We start from the raw sequence: 22,762 nt of genomic DNA on the forward strand, positions 1-22,762 counted from the left end.
CCCTAACAGCAGAGTGAGAACGAAGCAAGTAGCTCTGCGCTCTGCGAGAGAGAGGGAAAAGCCGCCCGCCCTGCACACAGTGGGGCCGTGGGTGGCAAAACTGAGCGCCTGCGTTCACGAGGAACTTCAGGGGCAGGACATGTGATGAGCAGAAGCGAAGGAAAAGCTGTCTGAGAAAGAAATGGAAAGTGAAAAGCCACCTTCCCCACTGCTTCCCAGTGTCAACACGACAGAAAGCCTTTCTGACCCCAGTTCTTGGGCTAGCCAGCCCTGAAGAGACTTGACCTTGTCCTCCCCCGTGGAAACGAGCAGACAGAGAGGACACGCTTTGCTTCCCACCAGCCTCCCCGCCAGCATGAGACAGCATCTTACCTTGGCTGCACGGACGCGGATGCGGAGTCGAGAGGTGACTGCGCGTCGGGGACACCGCCATCTGCGCACTGGACTGGGAAAGACTCAGACAGACTAGTGACAGAAGCCGCTGCAACAGAACCATACTTGGCATTAGGGGCTCTGCGCCCTGGGCGCTCCAGCATCTTCCCTGAGAAAGCGGACACCAGCTCCCCACACAACGGAGGACAGAATCTTACTTCACTGAATGTACAACATACTGGCTCATTACTTTCTGTTAGAAAATGTTAATGCAAAACTGCAGCGTAAAGGAAGTTAATCTACACCAAGAGGGAAACTATATACAAACTGTATATATTACTAAACTCAACTCCCATCTCTCAGGACTCCACACAAACTCTTCCAAGCACTACTGTGTACACAGAGGTATTTAAAATCAAAGCTGCAGCAGTTAAAGCAAATGGAAGTTCAGAACCGAAAGGTGTGCTCAGCACATTAGGCTCCACTTCCCCCGTTCTTCACAAATCAAAATGCAGAGGATGGTTTAACGCTGACAACAACAATTTCCAGGGCACCTTGGGGGCTCAGTCAGCTGACCTTCCGACTCTTGATCTCGGTCGCCTCAGGTCGTGATCTCATGGTTTGTGAGTTCGAGTCTCTCTCTCTCCCTCTCTCTCCCTCCTCTAACAAAAACAAAAACACCCCAACAACTTATATTCATTTGATCTTAGCCTTGAGAAAATTTACAAAAATTGTTTAAATGCTTCTAGCTTCTGGCTTGAAAAGGAAACAGTGATGAGAAAGAGTCCACCCAAAACTGTGAACGAGGTAATGGCCCGCACCTCCATGAACCACAGCACCCCTGCCTTGGGCACGAACCCAGGCGAGAGCCATCCCAGGCGACACGATTCACGCTCCACACCTGCAAAACTCAGACTCTCGGTCATCCGATCCTTCTGGTAACTACTGACACTCACAGCCACCCCCACCCCCTGGAGGAGTCCAAGGGCAGAGGGTGCCGAGCGCACAGAACCACGGCGCCCCCGTCTCAGCCCTGCTGCCGCCCCTCCGCTTCCTTACGGCGTGAGCTCTGTCAGGCAGCTGCGGCTGTGGCCACCTGGGGCCCAGTGTTCCTTCCACGGCCGCCCTGGCTCCAGCAGCCGTCCCAGGACAGCAGCCCAGGCCCTCATACCCGCACGTCTCACTTACCCGGAGACGCACGTGGACCCAACGTACGCCTGTATTCTAGTAAGTAACAGAGCCCTGCAGCACGGCCAGTGAGGCTGACCGGATTCACACAGTCATTTTCGATGGGCGAGGACACCACCGATAATGACCACACGTCATGAGGGACCTTCCTGGCGGGAGGACAGTCACAGGTGTACGACGTGCGAGCAGAAGAGACATCAGGCCGGTCATGCTCTCCCGGTGCGGCTCAGACACGAACACGCTGTGTGTGGACAGAGTACTTACCGGGTGGGCTGATTCTCCCGTTACTGCTGTTCTGTCTCTGAAGATGTTCTTTATAGCACACCGAGCACATGCCGTTTGTGCGGGGGCTCCCGTAGAATCCGCAGCCGGTGGAGCAAAGCATAGGCGCTTGGCTGTGGTTAGTTTCCTGAGCCATGTTTCTCTGCTGCACACCTGAAATTGACACAGAATCGGTAAAGAACCCAGAAGTACGCTGCAGTCGTGTATCATCCAAATCTGCATTATGTAATAAAAAAAGACCCCACATATACTCCCCTCTAGGTCTTTTGGTACACCCTGTCAAGACCGAGGGCTAAGGGAGAGAGGAAAAAAAATAAAGACCAGAATGATACAAACTAAACTTTTATCTCCAACCCTCTCTACACAGGGGGGGCCGTGCTGGCTGAGAAAGAGTAAAGGACTCCAGGGGACGAGATCTGTTCTGAAGACTCCACGCCATCGGAACAGGAATGAAAGCCCTCTAAGGGCAGTGTGGTTAGACTCCTAATAAAAACATACATGATACATGCTGTCCTATGTCATACTATTAATTTCTAAGCATCTACACATTTGCTCAAAGTTCACGTTTTAACTCATATTAATTTACTCTGTTTAAAAAACACTTTACAGAACGCCAATGCTGGTGAAGGTAGAAGAAACGGGCAGAGCTGTTGGTGATGAGAGGAGCCAGCTCAATCTTTCTGGCAAACAGCTTAGGGATTCAGCTGCGGGGCCTGCGGACACCGCCCTGCGAAGCAGCCGCTCTCCTACAGGGTCTTCCACAGCATAAATAGGGCAGAGTCAGAAAAAAGACCAAAGAGTAACATCCGAGGGGGTGTGCTTCAGGGCACATTCATAATGCTGATAAATTTAAAATAAATGCCCAACATTAGAAAGAATTTTTTTTCAAAAGTTATGCGTCGTTAAGACATTTTAGAATATTCTTTGATGGAGAAAGATGGCGGTAACAAACAAAAAGGCACTTATGAAATGTATATACAATTTGTTGCCAATTAGGACACATCTATTAATCATCAAGAAGGACAGGAAAGAATGCATCCAAGGACGGCAAAGCTAGCAGTGTTTTCTGATTTGTACATTGTTTTTAACTTTTAAAATCCTCTTAAATGAAGGTGCAACTTGCCTAACAGGGATAACATATATATACATTTTTAAACTATTTGAGACTAACAACTCCCAGGACAAAGGGCCTGTCTGGAACCCACAGGAGGGTGGTCATCAATCCCAGCAGGTGCGAGCGCCGCAGGTGCCCTCTTTCCCACAGAGCAGGGGATTCTCTGGCACGAACAGCATGGCAGAAGCTGGTAACAGGCTATTAAAAAAGAAAAACACCAAAACTCTCCCAAATGACAGGAAGGTTACTCCAAAATGGGTGTAGTTAAAGCCGAGCCTGCGCCAGAACCCAGGGGTAAGAACCGCCAGAGGAGGAGAAGGCTCCACCCGGAAGTTCTTGTGACCCCACACACGAGGAAGAGACGCACTCAGGGTCTGCCGTTAACAGATGTTTTTCTTCACCTAAGTTATTTGAAAAGACTATTGGGGGGAGGTGGGGAGTGAGGGGTGGGTGCATATGATGCAAACTTCAGAACCAAGAGCAATAATGCATTTGACATGGTTACAAAACAGAGTAGCTGCTTTAGCACTTGTCTTTTAAAAGAGCTGTCCTAAACCACTGAGGCCATTTATGCGTGGGCCGTTAGACCGGGAATCCGACTTGGGATTCTGAGAAGCGCCCTTCGTCCAATCTTGGCTGCTCTGCTCTCTGTGTAGGCTGCTCTTGCTGGTTCTATAAATAGACAATCAAACTTAAAAATATGTAACAAAGATGGGGTAGACAGGTAGAGTCAGATCTTCTGTTGAGATTTCTGGCCTATGTTCCCAAGGACGACGGTGTGTCTGTCTGGTTTCGGTATCGGGGTGACTGCTCAGGGTCACCTATGTGGCTGGTACGCAATGGAGCTCGGGTCCAACACGCGTGTCTGTTCCAAGTCTTTGCTCTGAATCACTGGTTCTCAAAGTGTGCTTCCACGGAGCCCTAGGGAGGTCAAAACCGTTTCCGTCCTAACGCTAAGTAATCATGCGCTTGCTTCTCTGGTCACTGGGGACACGCGCTGGAGGCGCAGGGACAGTGGTGGGGAGCGCAGCACTGGGACCCTCGCCAGGAGCCAAATCGGAAGCGTGGCTCTCACAGCCCCACGACCGACAGGCAGGTCTCGAGCCTGAACACGCGTCTCGTTAGGACCTGGAAGCATGCGAGGGTGCCCCGCTGCCCACAGAAGCATCAAGGCCGTCCTGTCCCTGCTGGGGGGCTCGGGGGAAAAAGTCTGGTTACTAACACCCAAGGTCATGGCAGATGTTTCCCCAAAATGAACCACGTGCGCCTGCGCCCGTCCCTCTGAGGACGACACGGTGCTACTGCAATGACGACATTCAAGCAGCAAAGGCTTGACGAGGGTCCCCAGTGCTCAGAGGGTCGGGCGTGGGGGGGCGGGAGCCAGCGTTCTCCAGGGACCAACGCTGGCACGGGATACTCATGGCCGAGCACCTGTCACCCTCCAAGGGGGAGGCCACAGAACTTTCGAGTAACGGGAACAGAACGGGTTTCCGTACGGGTGGGGACTCTACATGGCAATTAACCCTTTAAGAAACTACAACTTACTAAGTTTGGGTACAATATTAAAAAAAAAAAAAGCAACCTCTATTATCTGAAAAGGTCACTCAAACGCTCCTCCCTTCTCCAACGACTTGTCTGTGGGACACCAGTCTCTCTAACACCGTGACAGAGTAAACGCAGGGCCAACTAGGAGAGTCTTGCTGTTTGCTACTAAGCCTGACCTTAAAGAGAATTTGCAAAAATGTCTAAAGATGCCTCTTCTCACTAAACCTTTTAGGTGGTGATGGCAGGGGAGGAAATGGATGGTTATTTTTAATAAAAATTTTAAAAATTAATTATTTTTCTCAGCTTTAATTTATAACACGATAAATATTGCCAGCTATAACACCCATAAGCAAAAGCTCTTCAGCATACTCAGTAATTTTAGAGAATATGAAAGTCCTAGAACCAAAATTTCAAGAACGCCCGCTGTCAGCCATGCTTTCCCATGGCAGGCAGTATCACCTCAAGGGGACAAACACTGATTCTCTGGGGGGAAGGACGGACACAAAAAACTTTAATCTCTATGTCCAAAACACAGATACACACGTATACATAAATAGGATACAGCATATCTATAGAATTAAAATTTTGTGGAGACAGGAGGCCAAGTAGGAAAAAACGATTTTAACAAGGCTTTTGTGGGGACGCCTGGGTGGCTCAGTAGGTTAAGCATCCCACTCTGGATTCTGGCTCAGGTTGTGATCTCACAGTTTCATGAGATTAAACTCCACCATCAGTCTCTGCACTGACAGCTCAGAGCCTGCTTGGGATTCTCTCTTCCCTCTCCTGCTCCCAATCTGTCTCTCTCAAATAAATAAATTAAGAAAAAAAAAGGCTTTTGTGGGGGAGGAAGTAAAAAGAGACTGAGAAACACTGCTCTCTACCACAATTATCCTGTGTTGCCTAGGATGATGTTAAAATGGTATTTCTCAGGGGGGACTTAACAGGACCTTCCCCAAGGGCACACACGAACCTTTCTGCTTCTGGCTGGTAAGCATGAGCAACCAGAAAAAAGAAAATATTCCATTTCTTTAAAAACTTAATTGTCACAGATTAGAATATGACTGTCAAGTTCTTATTCACAATGACTGCTTCTGAACAATAAACCTCCAAACCATGAACAGTGGCAATGTCCCCGAACTGCCCCACTCAGCAGCCAATTAACAATTATCTTCTCAAGCTGAGCTTTAAAAAAATGAACGTTATTATCTTGGCAGATAAAAAGCACAAAAGATTTCACAGGCTATTTGAAAAGGGGAAAATAAGAAAAAAGACAACCTCACTTACTCATCTCTAGGCCACAGAATATACCCTTCCATCACCACAACCGTGGTCTTCGTTCATCCCAATGTGGGGAAGATGGGAGACAGTGTGGATGCTGCAGTCCGGCCTGTCCGCGGCCGCACCTCCTTGCAGGGGATGACCCTGCGGGCCCACTTCTCAGGCTTTTCGGAGGGAGGAGGGAGGGGAGGACCCAGTGGGCCCATTTCTCCGGCTTAGGAGGGAGAAGAGGGAGGGAACGAGAAGGCGAAACAATGCCTTAACTGCTGTACGGCGGGACTGCAAAGCTACAAACCCAAGGAGGTAAAGGATATCAGCGACAGAAACGGAAAAGCTGGTTAGCATGGTTTAATTAAAAAAACCAGTCTCTTCCCCTCAGATGGTAGCACAGTTATTCAGAGCTTACTGAGGGCCAGAGCTGTTCCCACTGTTTTATTTCTCTCATTTAATCCTCTCCGGAGCCCGGCGCTGTTGGTGCCCCATTTTAAACACGAGCAACTGATACTCAAAGAGATTCAATAACTTGCCCAAGGCCACATATTTAGGAAGCTGGGTCAGTGTCTTTATCTCCTAAAAACAAAGAGAATGGCTTTCAAAGTCCATTGTGTCCCTACCAAACCTTAACTTGTGAGCATTCATGAATTATTATTCTTTTCATCGAAAGATAATTTAAATTTTTATTCATTTATTCATTATTCATTTATATCATTATTCATCGTAAGATATTATGCAGCTTTAATCAGCTCAACCAAGCTCTTGAGAAAATTTGTTTTTTAAGTCTTTTACCTAAGAGATTCTCATTGGCATAAAAAAATTCAAGATCAAATGTTTTAAGACTGCAAAGAAAACTCATGACCGATTATTAAAATTCTGACAAAAGACCTGCAATGAACGGATGTAACACAGTCTCCACCGCGACTACAAAGCGTGTCAATTACACTTCCCTTCCTCTGCTTCGTGCCCTAGAGTGTGAGTCGGCTCCCGGCCATTTTCACTCCACAATGACCCGCGTGCTCTTCCTTCCCATTCTAAATCCCCTCGTCACCTCACAGCCGCGCTATTTTAACAGCTGTTCCTTTCAGTGTTACCGCCCCTCTTCCCAAGGCATTTATTTCAATTCTCCTGCAATAGCCAGTTGCCATCACACTCCTTCCGACTTAGTGACCGCAGAAGCGTCTGGAGAGGGGCGCTAGACCCGGCGTGCACGCTTGGGGTGACGGCCGCCCCCCTCCCGGCAGCCCAGCTTCCCTCGAACAAGGGCGTTACTGAGTCCTCAGGCCCGGCTCCCCAGCAGGTGCACACAGCCCCCGCGCAGGTTCAGGACGCGTGGGAGTGCGGGCGCAGAGCTTCCACCCTTGCTCGGACCCGCGCCTCCGGACGCCAAGCGCGCTCCGTGGGCAGGAAACGAGTCCAGCTCCGTTGCTCTGGCCACGCTGCTCCTTTCATGGTGAACACCGCCTGCTTCTGTCTCTGCCTCCATCAACCTTTACGTGTCTCAGGAAGCGGCTCTAACCTACTTCTTCCGGGTCAGCCTCTGCTCACCTCACCCCTCCTCTGCTCCTCCTCCCACGGCAGCGCCCACCCTGTGGGGGCACCTGTGCCTTACGGCCTACAAATCACCTCCCCGCTCAACTGCAGGTTCTCCTTTATGCTTATTATGAATCCCACAAAATATGTTCTTGAATCAAGACGTTTCATGATGGTTAGAAGTAGCCACGTCAGGCAAAAAATGGTATTTTCCATTGAAAGGGGGAGAAACCAGTGATGAAAAATGTTTTACACCAGAGTCCTCCTAATTTATATACTGAAACATTCAGCAAGAATGACCAATAATAGACCAAGCCAGTTACACACGTACATTTCTTCATCTCATTGTTTTTCTCCCTCCTCTTGAAAGAAATAGGTTGGACACATAACTTATAATGAGGAGTCTGTTCACAGAAGTTGGGAACTGGTAAATGCACTAAATCTGACCCATGGCCATGTTTGGTTTACTACCACACATTAATTTTCTTATAATTAAACATTAGTATTAGAAAATTAGGGGATGTGGGGCACCTGGCTGGCTCAGTCAGTAGAGCACGGAACTCTCAGGGTTGGGAATTCAAGTCCCACATTGGGGGTGGAGACTAAAGTAAAAACTTGGGGTGTCACATAAAAACTCCAGACTTCCAACTTCTCTCAAAAAATAGCAAGACCTGACAACAGTGGACTCGTGTTCCCCAAATTAGAGCCCACTGGCCAGGGCCCTCCCCGAGCCCATGCTTTCAATGTGAGGCCACCCTCTCTTAGTTACCTGATGGTAACTCAGCCTCACGAGCATGAGTCTTTAATTCCTAGGGAAGCACCTATGACCTTTTCAGCTGGGATTTTTACTATTAACTTTAGAAAAAAATTAACACATAATACGTAGGGTTATATAACGCACACTAAACCCCGAACCAGGAATCCAGGCACAAAGCGCTAGGACAGTTTCCCCCTAGCCTTCGCCTTCTGGGTCACTGGAATACCACTCGGACTTGCCTAATTATCTTTGCAGTTTTATCAAATGAAGATCCCAGAAGAGAGCAAAGTAGATTTATGCTACATTATATATTGTTTGTTTTTCTGTTTTAATAGTAATTAACCAACAGAGGAGCACGTATCCTGCGTGGGTGCTGGAGGTTAGTACTTCCCGAGGTGTACGGTACTCTCCCAGAGTTACGAGCACCCACACCTACCAGCTCTTGTGTGGGCAACACCCCTGTGCTCTGGAGGCGGGGGGTGTCAGGAACCTCTGCAGAGACCAGAGAAGCCCTGGGAAGGTCCGTAGAGCAGAGAGACCAGAAAGCACGACTTGATACAAAACACGTGGGTCGAGCGCTACTGGTTCGGACAAAGCACGGGGACGTGGGGCCGGGCGCTCCTGGGCTGAGGACGCCCCGCAGCGGTGTGTCTGCACAGCAGGCCCCGGCCCCCAGCCCCGCTGTGTGTCCCGCTGCTGCTGGGGCTGAAGGACAAAAAGGTGCGCGTCTGGCAAACATGCGGTAGCATCCGGGGATGCTCTCCGTTCCTTCTTTCCCAGCACATGATGCACTTGCCATTTCCGGCGGCCTAGGCTACATACAGAGGAGGGACCCCGAAGTTAACTCTATGAAATGCAAACGTCCCGTTGCCGGTTACCGCCGCACGGAAAGTTCGCGGACAGGTGTGCTGCGTCTCACAGACAGGCCGCCGTGGGTCTGCAAGGACCACAGGCTCCAGAAGCGCTCTGACCGCACTCCCAGCTCGTTTCTCGTCCCGCCCGACGACGCTTAAACCAAGGGCTGTCAAATGTCCCGTCAATGACCAGAGGGCTCCAGAGGCCACACTGTCTCTGTCACAACCGCTCACCTGTGCTGCTGTCCTCAAAAGCACTCAAGGACAACACGGAAGCCAATGAGCACAGCTGTATTTCAAAAAAAACTGTACTTATGGCCAGAAAAATTTGATTTTCATAGACTTCACATCTCGAAATCTCACTCCTTTGATTCCCCCACAACCACTTAAATTCCAGAAACCATTCTTAGCTTGTGGGCTGAACAAGAGCAGGTGACAAGCCAGCTGTCAACTTCTGGATTAAATGAGCGGAGGACCCTGGCCCTCACGACGGAGGACACGGGAGGCGGGGCAGGCCGGGGGCCAAGCAGAGGCGCTCAGGGGGCTGAGGCGCGCTGCCCCCCACTGAAAGTAAACCGCAAGTGCTATGTGCTCTTGCCGGAGCGCATCTCATAAAGAAGCAGACGCTCACCCCCCCAGGGCGGAGAAAGGACTAGAGAAGGCAGTCCCTCGTCCACACCTGCAGCTCACGTGTGTGCACGCGGGGAAGCGCAGCCGTGCTGTGAAGGAGGACAGAAGTGCTCTCGCTGCACACCCGCCTGCCTTGAGCACACCGCCTCCTCCCCACGGCCGGGGAGGTCCGGGACCTGAAGGACTCCAAAGCCAGGAAGGTCCTGTGCTGACGGGGACCTGGGCCCGCCAGCACCATGTCTCTCGTCACTCCTTCAGGCAACAGAACCTTCCTCCACACGGGAGGAACACTTAATTGCTTTGGGCAGGCCTGATGGCTGTCCCCACCCCCACCCCCGGACCCGCCGGGGCTCCGAGGGGAACGGACTCCAGCAAGGCCAGCCCCCCTGGATTTCACTGGCGCCGCTGGTAAAGAGGCCGACTTTGCTCCAGGGTTACCAGCGGCGGGAGACAGTTCAGGGTAAGCGAGAGCACTGCTGAGGGCCTCCTTCGCCAAGTGACGATTACAATGGTAAATAAAGGCACAAGGCGGAGGGAGGGTGCTGGACTCCTGCACCCATCTTGCCGAGGACCGCTCCCTCCTCAGACTTGCTGGTGCCGTGAGGCAGACTCTGGTTCTGCTCCAGTGTGAGCTGGGTTTGTCACTCGCAATTCAGAGTTCTTAGGGATGTTGGATTCAAGTAGGAGATGTTGCCTGACTGATGAAACTCTCAAATTAAAGGGAAGAGTCCACGTATATCAAAATGAAAAGTATTCCATCACTTCAACCGAGACGTCCTATACAGCAGAGAAACCTACAGAAACCAACAATTCCCATTCTTTATTATAAAAATATACACGTCCCAAGTGCAAAGCTTAAAATTTCACAGACTGAACACTGTAACCAGCACCCTTGTGCAGAACCAGACGTCGCCGCGAGCCTCCCCAGGCTCCCTCACCCCTCCCCCAGCCCCGTGCGGGCCTCTAAGGGCCTCTTGCCGCCCTCCAGTTCCGAGAGGGACTGCCCTGCGCATGCACGCGGGGTCTGGCTTCTCAAACTGTGTCTGAAAAGCAACCATGCCAACGAGGCTGACTGCAGCCCCTTCATTCTCACGTCCATCTAGAACATGTGATGGTACGAATGAACCACTATCCGTCCTAATGCTGACGACAATATGGGGACTGTTCAATCTGAGGATGATGAATATTGCAGGTTTGAACATTACTGAATGTGTCTTTTGAGTAACAAGTGTACGTGTTTCTGCTGAGTGTGTAAACGAGGAGTGGCTGCACCAAGTCACAGGGCACACAAGCGTTCCCTGCTTTTCAAAGGGCTGTGTTCTGTCCCTCGATTTTACCAAAGACCTAGAGTAGTACCTGCTTTGAGAAATCTGAAGATGACTTTGGATTTTATGGAAAAAGGAAAAAAGCGGAAACCGTGCTGCGTGCTCACCCTGCAGCAGCTGTTTCCGAGGCAGTGCACACCCCTCCGAGCCCCTCCCTGGCACCCTGGTGTCAAGCTACCCCAGCTCTCAACCGTGCTGCGAACTCTGTGCTTTGCCCTGGTTTATTCCGTGCACACATTAGCAGTGTGTCCTGATGCGCCAGAAAAGCCTAAGTGATATCACTTCTGGGTCGAGGAACACTCAGAAAGTCTTTTGTGCACAGTAATGGTAACTGCTGTGTTTTAGCCTGTTTCAGCGTCCAGAAGGTTTCACAGGAACGCTCACTTTTGGACAGCGAGACAACCTGCACATAGGTTCACGTTTAGCAGGCGGGTGACTGCCAGGTTCCCAAAGTGGCCGTACACATTTACGCTCTCCTGGCAATAATCAAGTGAGCGTTTGGTTCCTCCTGATCTCACCACCAGGCAGCACTGGCTGCTGTCCTGGGCTCAATGGTGGCCCTGAAGATACATCTCTGTCCTGGTCCCTGGAACCTGGGAGCACTGCCTGGTGGGATGAGGGGCTTATCCTGGCTCACCTCAGAGGACCCAAAATGCAATCACATCTTATAAAACAGAGGCGTGCGGAGGAGAAGTGGATGGAAAGACCGGTGGAGCCTAGAGCGATGAGGCCTAAGCCACGGAAGACATGTGGCCACCAGAATCTGGAAACGAGGTGTGTGTGCTCTCCTGGAGCTTCCCTAGGGAGCACGGCACTGCCAACACCTGGATGTGGGCCTCAGGCCTGCCGAGCCGCAAGAATAAAGTCTCGGTGTTTCTGAGCCTCCTAAGGATCCATACATCTGCCTGTCCAGTGTCTGTGCTTGCATGGCGTGCAGGGATGTGTCCCTGGTCTTGTCATGTCCAAGGCCACGAAGACCAGGGCAGCTGAGCACATGTGCACGTGCTTCTGGCCATCTGCATGTCCTCTCGTGTGAAGGGCCTCATTCAGGTTCTGGTGCATCCTTGCTATTGGACTGACTGTGAACAATTTTGACAAACTTTCCCTGCGTGTTTCTGTTTAGTTACTTGATAAATCTTTGCCTTACTCCTTGGTCACGAAGACGTCCCCTCCTCGGTCACGGAGATGTCCTCTATGTTTCTCGTCCACATTATGACCTTACTGCTCCCACTGAGCTCTGGAATTCAGCTGGAGTCGGGTTTTTTGTTTTTGTTTTTTTTTTTTTTTGCATGGAAGGAGGAAGAGATTCAGATTCATGTTCTTCCACATATGGATATCTAATTAGTCCAAATGATATACTGAATGAAGACACTGCCCTTCCCTACCGCACCGCTGCCCACACGCTGGGCACCAGTATGTCCGTCCCTCTCCTGGACCCTCACTCCTCCGCTGGGCCATCTGCCCGTCCTGTTGGAAAGGACTAGAGATGTCGGGTACCTGGGACCAGCCCAGGCTTGGATATCCAGTATCAGTGCATTCCACCTCAAGACTGTGCTGCTTATCTGTGGCATCTTTGCGTTTCCATACAAATATTAGATTGTTTGCCAGTTTCTACTTTAAAAAAAGACGTGAGAGAATTGTATTGAACCTAAAGATGTACAAGCACAAAATGTGCCTCGATTTACATAGGTCTCCTCTATGTCTGCAGTGGTGCGTGAGTGTTCACGAGGCCTCGCACACCTTGTCAGACACTCCTGCGCGTCTCATCTGTTAAAGCCGACTCCGAGTGGCATCCTTTAAACTCCCATTTTCTACTTGTTTGCCGGCAGCCCCTAAGGCAGCCCCTAAGGGTGCCCGCGATGCCCAGGCCTCCTGAAGTCGGGCTCTCTGCAGCTTCCTCCCACACGTCAGCGCTGACCTGGACGCGGACACGATGCTACAACTCTGACCTGTTCATAGAAGATGCTCCCTCTCCCTTGGGTCACTCGCTGGGAAAGCCACGTACATGGCTTAAGGAGGGGCCCGGTGCTGAGTAACTGAGGCTTCTGGCCAAGAGCTGTGTGAATGAACTTGGAAGCTAATTCTTCAGCCCTGCTCACATCTTAAGATAAAGATCTTGGCGAACATGCACCGCACCCTCAAGGGACGCTGACCCAGAACCACGCGGCTTGGCCACTTCCATACCTGACAGAACCGACGTGGGATAACGCGTCCGTTGTTTCAAGCCTCGAGTCTGGAGGTCATCTGTCACGTGGCAGGTGATAATTAGTAGACTTCCTCATACAGAAGCCTCTCGCTTCTGCTCTTGTCCCCACATGGTCTATTTCCAACACAGCGGCCTATGACCATGTCAAGTCTGAAGCAAATCACGCTGCTTGCCCCTCGAAATCCTCCAATGGCTTCCCACTGACCAAGAGTAAGAGCCAAACTCCTCGTCATGACAAAGGCTCTTCGTAATCTGGTCACCCATGATCCGACCCCCACTCCGGCCAGGCGTGTTCTTGGCCCCAGGACTTCGTGCTTCCAACACCCAGCCTCCGGACGGCCTTAGGACGTCGAGGTGCCTCGGCCCCCTCAGGTCTCTGTTCAGGTGGTGCCTTTTAGGGAGGCCCTCCCAGCAGCGCCCTGTTTAAACTGTCCCCGGCATCCTTTCCAGTTTTATTTTTCTTCAACACTCTTAATTTCAATCTTAATTTACTGTTAAACTACACTTAGTTTGTGTGTCTTCCCTCCACTAAAATGACATCTCAGTAATGGGAGGGATCTGGTGTGTTCTGTGACAATACCGCCGGGCACGGGGCAGGCAGGCATCAGTATTTATCGGACGCTCGTGTGAATGGAACGCCTTGCCACCTCTCCAGCACACAACCTGTAGTGCCTGGTATTCACCCCAAGGCCAGAAACTAAAATGGACTCTTTTTTTAAAAGAAAACTGAATTTGATGTTTGAGAAAAGACCTGGGTCTGCCAGCAGGGGGCACTACACACAGTTACGTGGTTTGTGTCCCAAGCAAAGATGGCTGGCTTGGTGCTCGAAGCCTAGGGACATCTTTTCCAATTCCGATCACTCAGAGACAGCGTTACACTCAGCGATTTACATACCAAACGTGGGAAGTTTATAATTAAACTTAAGCTGCAGTCAATTTTATGTTCTCAAACTGATGTAGCTCAGTTTAAAGAATCAAGACCTGGTTGTTTGCACAAGACAATCCAATATCCTTTTTGGCGAAAGTGGGGGGGGAGGAGCCCATTCATATTTTCCCACTGGGTCTCACATTCGTGGGCTTTCATTCACTTTTCTTCTCAAAATTAGGATCTAGATACACAAGATCCACCCGCATAACCACTTTGTTTTATTCTCTCCTCTTTGACCTAAAAGCTAATAATTCAGTCTTGCAGCCCTTGCTTCATCCTCTGCACCACCCCCTTTTAAGGATACTCTTCCCCTAAGGCAAACTCCAATTCAGCTTCCCGCATTTGCAAATGAATCTCTCTCCCTGATTTCTCATGTTTAATATGGTCACCCGCCAAATGTAAATCTCTTCTGTTCGGCTACAACTTTGGACAACAATGTTTAAAGGAGCATAACTGGCTTTCCTACCCAATTGTGTTGCATAGTGCTGCGCGCCCCAAACCCTGCTGTGAGGACTGGGTGAACATCAGTGCCGCCAGTGCTCACAACAGTTCCGTGAAGTGGGCACTGTCACCATCCTCATTTCACAGATGAGGAAATGGAGGCTTGGAGTCCAGGTACGTCCAAGGTCACACACGACCACTGGGTGAGGGGACCAAGTCACCTGAGGCAGTCCGGCTGTGGTCCATGCTCTCCCTCAGTAGTTCCCGAAGCTTCCCTCTGGACCCCTGGGGAGCCCAGAGCCCCTCTCCGAGGTGCAGGAGGTCACATCTGAGCTGGTGAGCTGCCTCTGTTACTGTACCGACTGGCAGTATAAAAGCAATGGAGGGCTGGACAGCTGGAGCCTCAAAAGGACAGTAGGAGCCAAAGTGTATGAGTCGTCACCGTGTACTTCACTGATAAACTCTCACCCAAAAACTACAGAGAGCCACTTCCGCTTATGAATGCTCTTGATGGAGCAATAAAATCACGAATTTTATGAAACCATGACACTGACCACACTCCACCGTACGCTTCCTTGTGGGCTCACTGTGACACCTGCTGCCGCGGCAAAGTGGTCCTCGTCCTCATTCCCCCCACAGCCCGGCGCAGGCGCCCCCCCCCCACCCCACAGTGTCCCCTCTCGGGGACAGGCCTACTGAGGAAGCACACCCACACACGTTCAGAGGAGAACGGACAGCGACCTGTAGCCAGCAACCCTGACCTCCAACAGGAATTGAACTATGAATGACGAATGAGTAATACGGTCCCCTAAGGACTGAAAGTTAATCTAAAAAAGAAAAAACATTAAATACACAGAACAATTATTTTCTCAGGATTATATTCCCGGCACTGCAGATCAGGGGTTGGTAAACTTTATTTTTCTAAAGGGCCCTGGAGAAAAGAGCTCGGGCTTGGTGTGCCGCACGGTGGGTGCCACAGCTGCTCACCTCCGGTGGGGTGGTGAGACAGAAGCCACAGACGCAGTAAAAACGAATGGGCATATAGAACTTTCCGGGTGGATAGTATGAACTGGGCACCCATTTCCTCCTGGGGGCAGGAGCTTGACTGGCTATGAAAAGAGAAAACTGACACCACTCTTGGACGCAGACCCTCCCACACCCGGATAATCCCTGCTCGCGAGTGCAAACGCGAGTCCGTCCTGACGCGGGTCATCGCTGCGGCATCAGTGTGTGAGAACCAGAGTTGCAGAAGCAAACGGCCTCCTACCTTATTCACGTACAGAAGGAAGGACAGTGCGCCGCGTTTATGAACAGGCTCGTCTGTGGATAACCTGAAAGGGCTACAAAGGGCCCAGGTTCTGGACGGTGCTGACCTCCGGCGAGCAGGGAGGTGTAGCCGCGATGAGAGGCTGACTCTCTCCGCTTCGGTGTTTCGAATTCTTCACACTTTCTTCTGTTAAATAGATGGCATGTTCACGTAGTTCAGAAATGAGAAGCAATACAAAAACAAAAACAAAACACAATCTCCAGGAGGTACTTTCCATACGTCCACGCCTTCATAGGGGCTGAGCATCCTGCCCAAAATACCCTTCCTTCCACCCGCTGCGCACCCCCTATTTTCTGCACGTTTTGTTTCTATTTATCCTTGTAGATCCCTATAGAGATGACTGCCCTCAGAAGCTTTCCTTGAGCTCTCAGCCCCAGGATGGTGGCGCCTCTACTGGGCACTGCCTCACCGCCTGCACACGCAGCTCTCACAGCGCTCCGCGTTCTGTGCTGTCATCAGCGGTTTGTTTAACAGTCTGTGCTTCACACTCGTTCTGCAAAGGCAGGATCACAGTCCCACACTGGTGGACACAGGGCCCAGCAAACAGAAGGCGGTCATGTGTGCTGATGGATGAATGGACAGATGAATGACGTGGAAGAACTAAAGAATTCAGTACTTCTCAAAAGTCCAATGCTCTTTAGTTCTTTTATGATAAACTATGTCAAAAATAAATGTGTTCTTCTTAAGCACCAGTGTACCCAAAATATACCTTTATTACTGAAATTAAAAATGTGTCTAATCCTGGGGAAAAAAATGAATGGGCATAGCTGTGTTCTAATAAAGCTTTTATTTACAGAAAGAGGTGGCCAAAGTGGGTTGGTGTGGCCAGTGGGCCACAGTTTGCCAATCCCAGTTCTGGATCCAATGCCAGGCACATAGCGATAAGTACTGAAATAGATGCTGGGTGAGCAAATGAATGATTTCCAAAATGTTTTAGTTGGAATATTATCAGAAAAGATACAGCAAAATTATCCGAGAAAGTCAGTTTTATTTTCTTTTGTCCTAGCTCTCCAGCAAGGGTGCCTGTGTGACACACTTATGGTGCCTACTGACCCCCCAGAGACTGTATAAAATAGAAGTTATGACACAGCTCTGCTCTCAACGATCGACAGGTGTAGGACAGGAACATTCATGTGGGACTTTCGTGTACCTGCACAGACAGCACACCTAACTCCAAAACTACAGAAAGCCCTCCTGGCCACAGAAATACGAAATGCTAGTAAGCAGCACCAAAAATATAGTTTGGGAACTTGATTTTCACAGGGGTGTTAAAAAAAAAAAATAGATGCCCAAGATAATTGCTAGGTATTTCAGAAGGTGACTTCTCTCTTTCAGTGAAAATGTGACCCCATGGGGCGAAGGGTAATTCACAAGTGCTCTGGGGGAAGGAGGCACAACCGTGCGCCCTGCAGAGCCACACGGCACAGACGGCGCAGTGGAAAGAACAGATAAAGGACTTGATCTTCGCGTTGGTTCTGATTCTGCAACCTTCAATTTAGATAAAGGGTCAGCTTCTGGTTCCTCGTATTAAAATTCAGCGATAACCTGTCTTTTCTAATTTACAGGACCTGGGAGATCAAGTGAGCTCACGACTGCCAAACACTTTCTGACCCACGAAGCCACAGAAATCTCCACCCCAGTGGCCTTTTCAGATCAAACGCCTGCAGTTCACACAGAGGGGAAGCGCTGCGAGAAGCCGCAGAGGCCGCAGCCATAAACTTGACTCTACCCCTGCCCCTGCCCGCGGTGACAGAGGGCAGCACCCGGGAGGTCCCCTCACCGCGGACCACGCCTGCCCACGAGCGCATCTCAGTATACATGTCACTTCTGACTGGGGCTAGGGGAGGGTTTCCAAATGCTCCTCTCAAAAGTTCGTGAAAGTTACTCCGGATAACTGCCAGTAAAGAACCTAAGTGCTTGTACTTAGTACTGACTGGAGGTGAGGGGGTGGGTAAAGGCCACTATGTGGTCTCACTGGGGCGGCGAACCCCGTGCGCCTGGGGTACAGGAAGATGGGAGCGGACCCACAGGGTCAGGCCACAGGGACAGAAGGAGGGCGTAACAGGCGCTGGTCACTAACACCTCACTAGGCACCATGTTACAGACCCACTCTTACTCTGAAAGGGACTGCAGGCGACCTTACCAGTGTGGCTGTATGACAACATCAGAAGGAAAAACGGCCGTAAAATAAGGAGAGGTCAACAAACAGAACACGTGCCCGTAAGGGCTTATTTGCAAACAAGGAGGCACCATCTGGCTCTATTCTTCCTGGCAGCTCCGCGCAGGACAAGACTGGTGAAGAGGTAAAGCACCCAGAAGAAAAACAAGCTCAATTACCCGTAAGCACGGGTAATCTGGACTCAGATGACAGAAGGGCTCTTGGTCTAGTTTTAGGAGCAGAGCACGCCGGAGAGGGCCGACAAGATCTGTAAAGTAAAATGTAAGTTTCTGGGGTCGTTTACCAGTACCGCCTTTCAATATAAACCCCAGAATCGTGGCCAGTTTCAGTGAACGGCCAGCCTACGAGAAGCCAGAGCGCTGAAGCTAAAATCTGAAGGCATCTAAGAGTATGCACGGTCTTCCCGTCATGCTTAGCATCCAGGCAATGCTTCTCGGAGCTGAATTCTAATCGATGACGGTGGAGGCAGAGGACGACGGTGGGGAGAAAGTGAAGGCAGAAGACTGAAACCTCTCTGCTTCAACAATAGGTTCTTCTTAGTATTTACAGATCAGTGTCCGGCAAAGACTTCATTTGAACTAAAGGGTTTAAATGGCTAAAACACAAATACGGAAAATCCACTCTCAGTTCCCAATTAAGAGCATGTGATGCCCAACAGCAGGCCATCTGAGATGAGGCCGAGACACCGGCACCGACGCTCCGAGCACGGCCAGGCGGTCAGCCCGGGCAGGCCGGCCACTCCGCCTCTGGCTGCAGATGCTCAGAGTACCCACGGGTCATCGTTCCCTCTGACGTTCTCCAAACTCCTTCCCTAAATTACGAAACCACATCAGAAAACCTCATATTTAAGTCTTGGCAAACACTCTGTGAAAATGCCACACAACAGCCCCCATATCTGTGGAAGGGGGGTACTCAGCACTACATCCGTCACTGTCTCCCTGTCAGCAACGTCCCCCCCCGGCCCACTGTGCAGCACCCACAGCCCTCGGCTCCTGCTGTGTGGCTGGTACCACGGTGGCCCCTCCAGGCCAGCTGGCGGGACCTGGGCGATGGCCCAAGCCAGGGACCCAAAGCCGGGGGCAGGGGTGGGGAAAGGGTAGCCCCACACACATGTAAAAAGATACCACGCCGTGAAGTTCTCGCAGTTCTGTAAGAGTTCTCATTCTCATCTTCTGTCTTGAGTGAGAACGGGTGTCTCCAGTATGTTCTGCCCCCTGATCAGTGTGGTGGCAAGTGACTCCTTGTAGGACATGAAGCCCCATTTCTACTCCTTCATACACCCTGGCACCTGCACTGTCTCTAAACACAGAGGCAGTGACTACCCAGCTGACGGCCACACACAGGAGACCCCTGGGCACCAGAACTCCCGACTGATGCCTGCTCTGCCCTGAAAGACGTTAGAGAAGCGGGCCCCCCCACGTCAGCACCGCTTTCAAAGGCGTTTCTGGAGTCGCACGCACTCTGCCAACGTCTACACGTACACGACAGCTCACTTTCCTCCAAGAAGCAGTCACTCTTGACGGAACTCAAGGCTTACAACACTGCTCCATGCGCTGTTCATCCCACCTGAACTTTTGAGGACTTGTACGTGGACTAAAGTCACTTCACCTAAAACCCAGAGAAAACACACCTCACCCTCACCAGGATTTTGCAAGAAATAGTTCTGTTTCCCTCCTGCTTCCTCTGTGGAGTCACGTTTGCTGAAGGAGCCAATCTTCTGTGCTCAAGTAAGAGTTGTGTGTCACCAGGCAAGTTCACCTTTGATGTAAATGCATTACCGATTCAAACCCAACTGTCTAGAAACGTACCAGCCACAAATGGCTACTGAATCTGAAATGGGGCTGGTGTGTACAGCTGGCCAGAGCAGGAGGTCAGGGGAGCTGGGGTCCCCATTCTCCTACGAGGGACATGTCGCCCACATGCCCACCTGAAAATATCTTACTTTGTGATTTCCAAATTCTAGGTTTGGTACTTTGGGTGTTTTGTTAATTTAGACAGAGAGAGAGGGTGTGTGTGGGCACACGTGCGGGCAGACGGAGGGAGACAGAATCTCAAGTGGCTGCACGCTGTCAGCGCAGAGCCAGGGGCGGGCCCTGATCTCAAGAACTGTGAGATCACGACCTGAGCTAAAATCAAGGGCCCGATGCTTAACCAACCGACTGAGCCGCCCAGGCGCCCTGCGATTCCAAATTCTTAATCCTAAAGCCTTACACTCTGTTACTGAGGACTGAGCGCCCACTCGGGCCCCTCCTCTTCAAGCAGCGGTGGCGGTATAACAGCCCAACAGTGCGGGGGAGTGAGGACACAGAGCCGCACAGGAGCCCGCATCGAACCAGAACGTCGCTTCTACAGAGGACAGGCCCAGAGGCACAGATGAAGTCACGCGCTCGGTAGAACGTGCTGGGAGAGGGGACAGCTAGGATCTGACCCCACGCAGCCGGACTCGCGGCCTGACTGAACTGTGTCAAACGGCCTCCACAGCCCCCGAGCTCCGCGCTCCCGCTCCCCCCGAACGCAACAGTCAAAGAGGTGAAACAGGTGCGAACGCTCTAGGGGGACTCTGTTCCGGAAGTGGGCGCAGGGTTGGCGAGAAGGCAGCGAGGGGAGGTAGAGGCACGCGAGGCAGAGGCAGGCGGCTGATGGGCGCTGCTCCCTGGCCAGGCACAGCCCACGTCCCAGCGGGGGCTCGAGGACAGGCAGGCCGGAGTAGAGCCAGAAAAGGAGAAAGCTGCGGAAGTTTCTCTTTCCCACATGTGTCCTTCCTGCCTAATCTCCTCTTCAAGCTCGAAGTTCCATCAGGAATGTTCTGAAGGCCTCCTCACCTTGAACTGTCTCGATTCCTGACACAAATCTACCAAGTGGGGAGGGAAGTGGCCCAACAGAAGCGCTGGGCCCGGTCGGGGAGGTGCCACGTGGCTCGGACTGGGGCGCTGAATTCGTCAGCACTGAGATCGGGGAGGCTGGGAGCGTCCAGGGCTCCTGGAGCGTCCGGCTTAGCGGAGGCCCCCGAATGGCTGTGTCCACCGCCCAGCCTGAAAGGGGGGGAGGGCACACGGCAACCCCGCGTGCCCACACTCCTGAGCAAACCGCACCCCTCCTCCGGCCCCAGCCGGCGCCGGCTGCCGCTGCCAAGAGGTGCCCTCCTCGCGGGTTTGCTAACGCCCCCGCGCCGCCTCCCTGACCCCAGAGACTCAATTTTGACTTTCCTTCAGCCAAAACTTCTATGAGGTGAGAGACAAAGTAAATTGGTGCAAATTTATGCAAATACCCTCCCTCCCACCCCAAGCCTCGGGAACAGTTAGTAAGGGTTTCCTCACTTTAATCTACACGCTCTTCAGGCCGCTTACAGGCCGCTTACGGTGGCTTGGGTCGTTCAAGTTAGAGTCTTACTCCTAATCCTGCCTTGGAAAAAAGCCAATTCAAAACACAAACAAAACCAGGGGACAGGAGGAAAAAAGTCACCCCCTCCCTGCGGGCCTCCAATCGATTCTTACTGATGGCAGTAACTTTCATTAAGAGAAAAAGAAATTTTTCTTCAACAGGTACTTATATTATTATTAGAGCACATTTAAAACACAAAATTGGCAAGTTTAAAAGACTTCCAAATCCATTTAAGGAACAAGAGTTCCTTTATTTAGAAATCTATGTTCTCTCTAGTTAAACAGAGCTATTCAAAATTACTACTTGTAGGGGCGCCTGGGTGGCTTAGTCGGTTAAGCGTCCGACTTTCGCTTAGGTCATGATCTCGCAGTTCATGGGTTCGAGCCCCGCGTCGGGCTCTGTGCTGCCAGCTCAGAGCCTGGAGCCTGTTTCAGTCTGTGACTCCCTCTCTCTCTGACCCTCCCCTGCTCACGCTGTCTCTCTCTCTCTCTCCTAGAAATAAATAAAAAATATTTTTAAAAAAATTACTAATTGTAATTTAAATTGTGAAATTATTCCCGAGTAATTTCCTATATTAATATATAACACTGTATTTCCAAAATACATTTTTGTGGTTGTCTGGTAAAAATATTAATATTAAAAGGCTGAAATCAATTCCAAAATAAACAGCAATCTAAAGAATTCTGACCTCTGGCCTCACCATAATACAATTAGGTAATGCAGATACCAATCCTTAAAATAATTGTGAAAAAAAGACACACGGTGACTAATGATTCTTCCTTATTGTTATTCTCAAAACTATTGTATAAATAAAAATCTACCACTCACTCCACCCTCAGTGCATTACCCACCAGAAAAAAACCAGACCCCAAAGAAGGTCTTATGCCGACTGAAGTGTACCTACGTGTACCTGCAAGCACCTGAGATTTAAACATTTAAGTGACCGCCCCCATCACACAGGGTCACACAGGGTCCCAGGCTTGAGGCTACTCACACAGTTGAGGCTGATGCGCAACCAGCTGTCCTGTATCTTGAGACAGACATTAGCTTCCTGCCTTCCCTATCCTCATAAGCAGCTACTTAAAGTCTGAGTTTTATGCAAGAAAACATTTTAAAGCCTTCAGTGTTTTACTGCAGCAGACTTCAGATTCATTCCTGTAACACATTTAACATGAAACAGAGTTGAGACAGTTAAAATTGTGTACATTTTAATTGTCTAACATTTTAGGGAGTGCTTTCACTATTATAGCTACATAAAAACGGGTGCTGAGGTAAAATTAAGAAATAAAAACATTTCACGTGGTATTTGACACCGATGTAGAATACAGCAATATGTAACTTTACCATATAGAGTTTTCTTCACCTGGCCACAGGCTAGGTGGGCAAGGATTACTTTTTATGCAATCATTGATATCTCAAATAAGCAAA

The 22,762-nt window shown here is 50.5% G+C and overlaps 1 protein-coding gene across 6 annotated transcripts in view; it reads right to left on the bottom strand.

Moving 5' to 3' along the window:
• ZFAND6 (zinc finger AN1-type containing 6) overlaps positions 1-22,762 on the bottom strand; it is a 71,098-nt gene that overhangs the window by 12,097 nt on the left and 36,239 nt on the right. For 2 of the 6 annotated variants that reach the window (XM_039216606.1, XM_039216613.1), the window contains exons 2-4: positions 15,715-15,900; positions 1,825-1,995; positions 373-481 (exon numbers count right to left, since the gene is read on the bottom strand). In XM_039216606.1, coding sequence (XP_039072537.1) covers positions 373-481; positions 1,825-1,978 — 263 coding nt within the window. In that variant the 5' untranslated portion in view covers positions 1,979-1,995; positions 15,715-15,900. Of the gene's footprint in view, positions 1-372; positions 482-1,824; positions 1,996-15,714; positions 15,901-22,328; positions 22,490-22,762 lie in introns of those variants that run through there. The other 4 variants (XM_039216621.1, XM_039216632.1, XM_039216601.1 and 1 more) reach the window with 3 other exon arrangements.

This window comes from Hyaena hyaena, unplaced genomic scaffold (assembly GCF_003009895.1).
Source record: "Hyaena hyaena isolate Hyena2069 unplaced genomic scaffold, ASM300989v1 scaffold_13, whole genome shotgun sequence".
NCBI classification, from domain to species: Eukaryota; Metazoa; Chordata; class Mammalia; order Carnivora; family Hyaenidae; genus Hyaena; species Hyaena hyaena.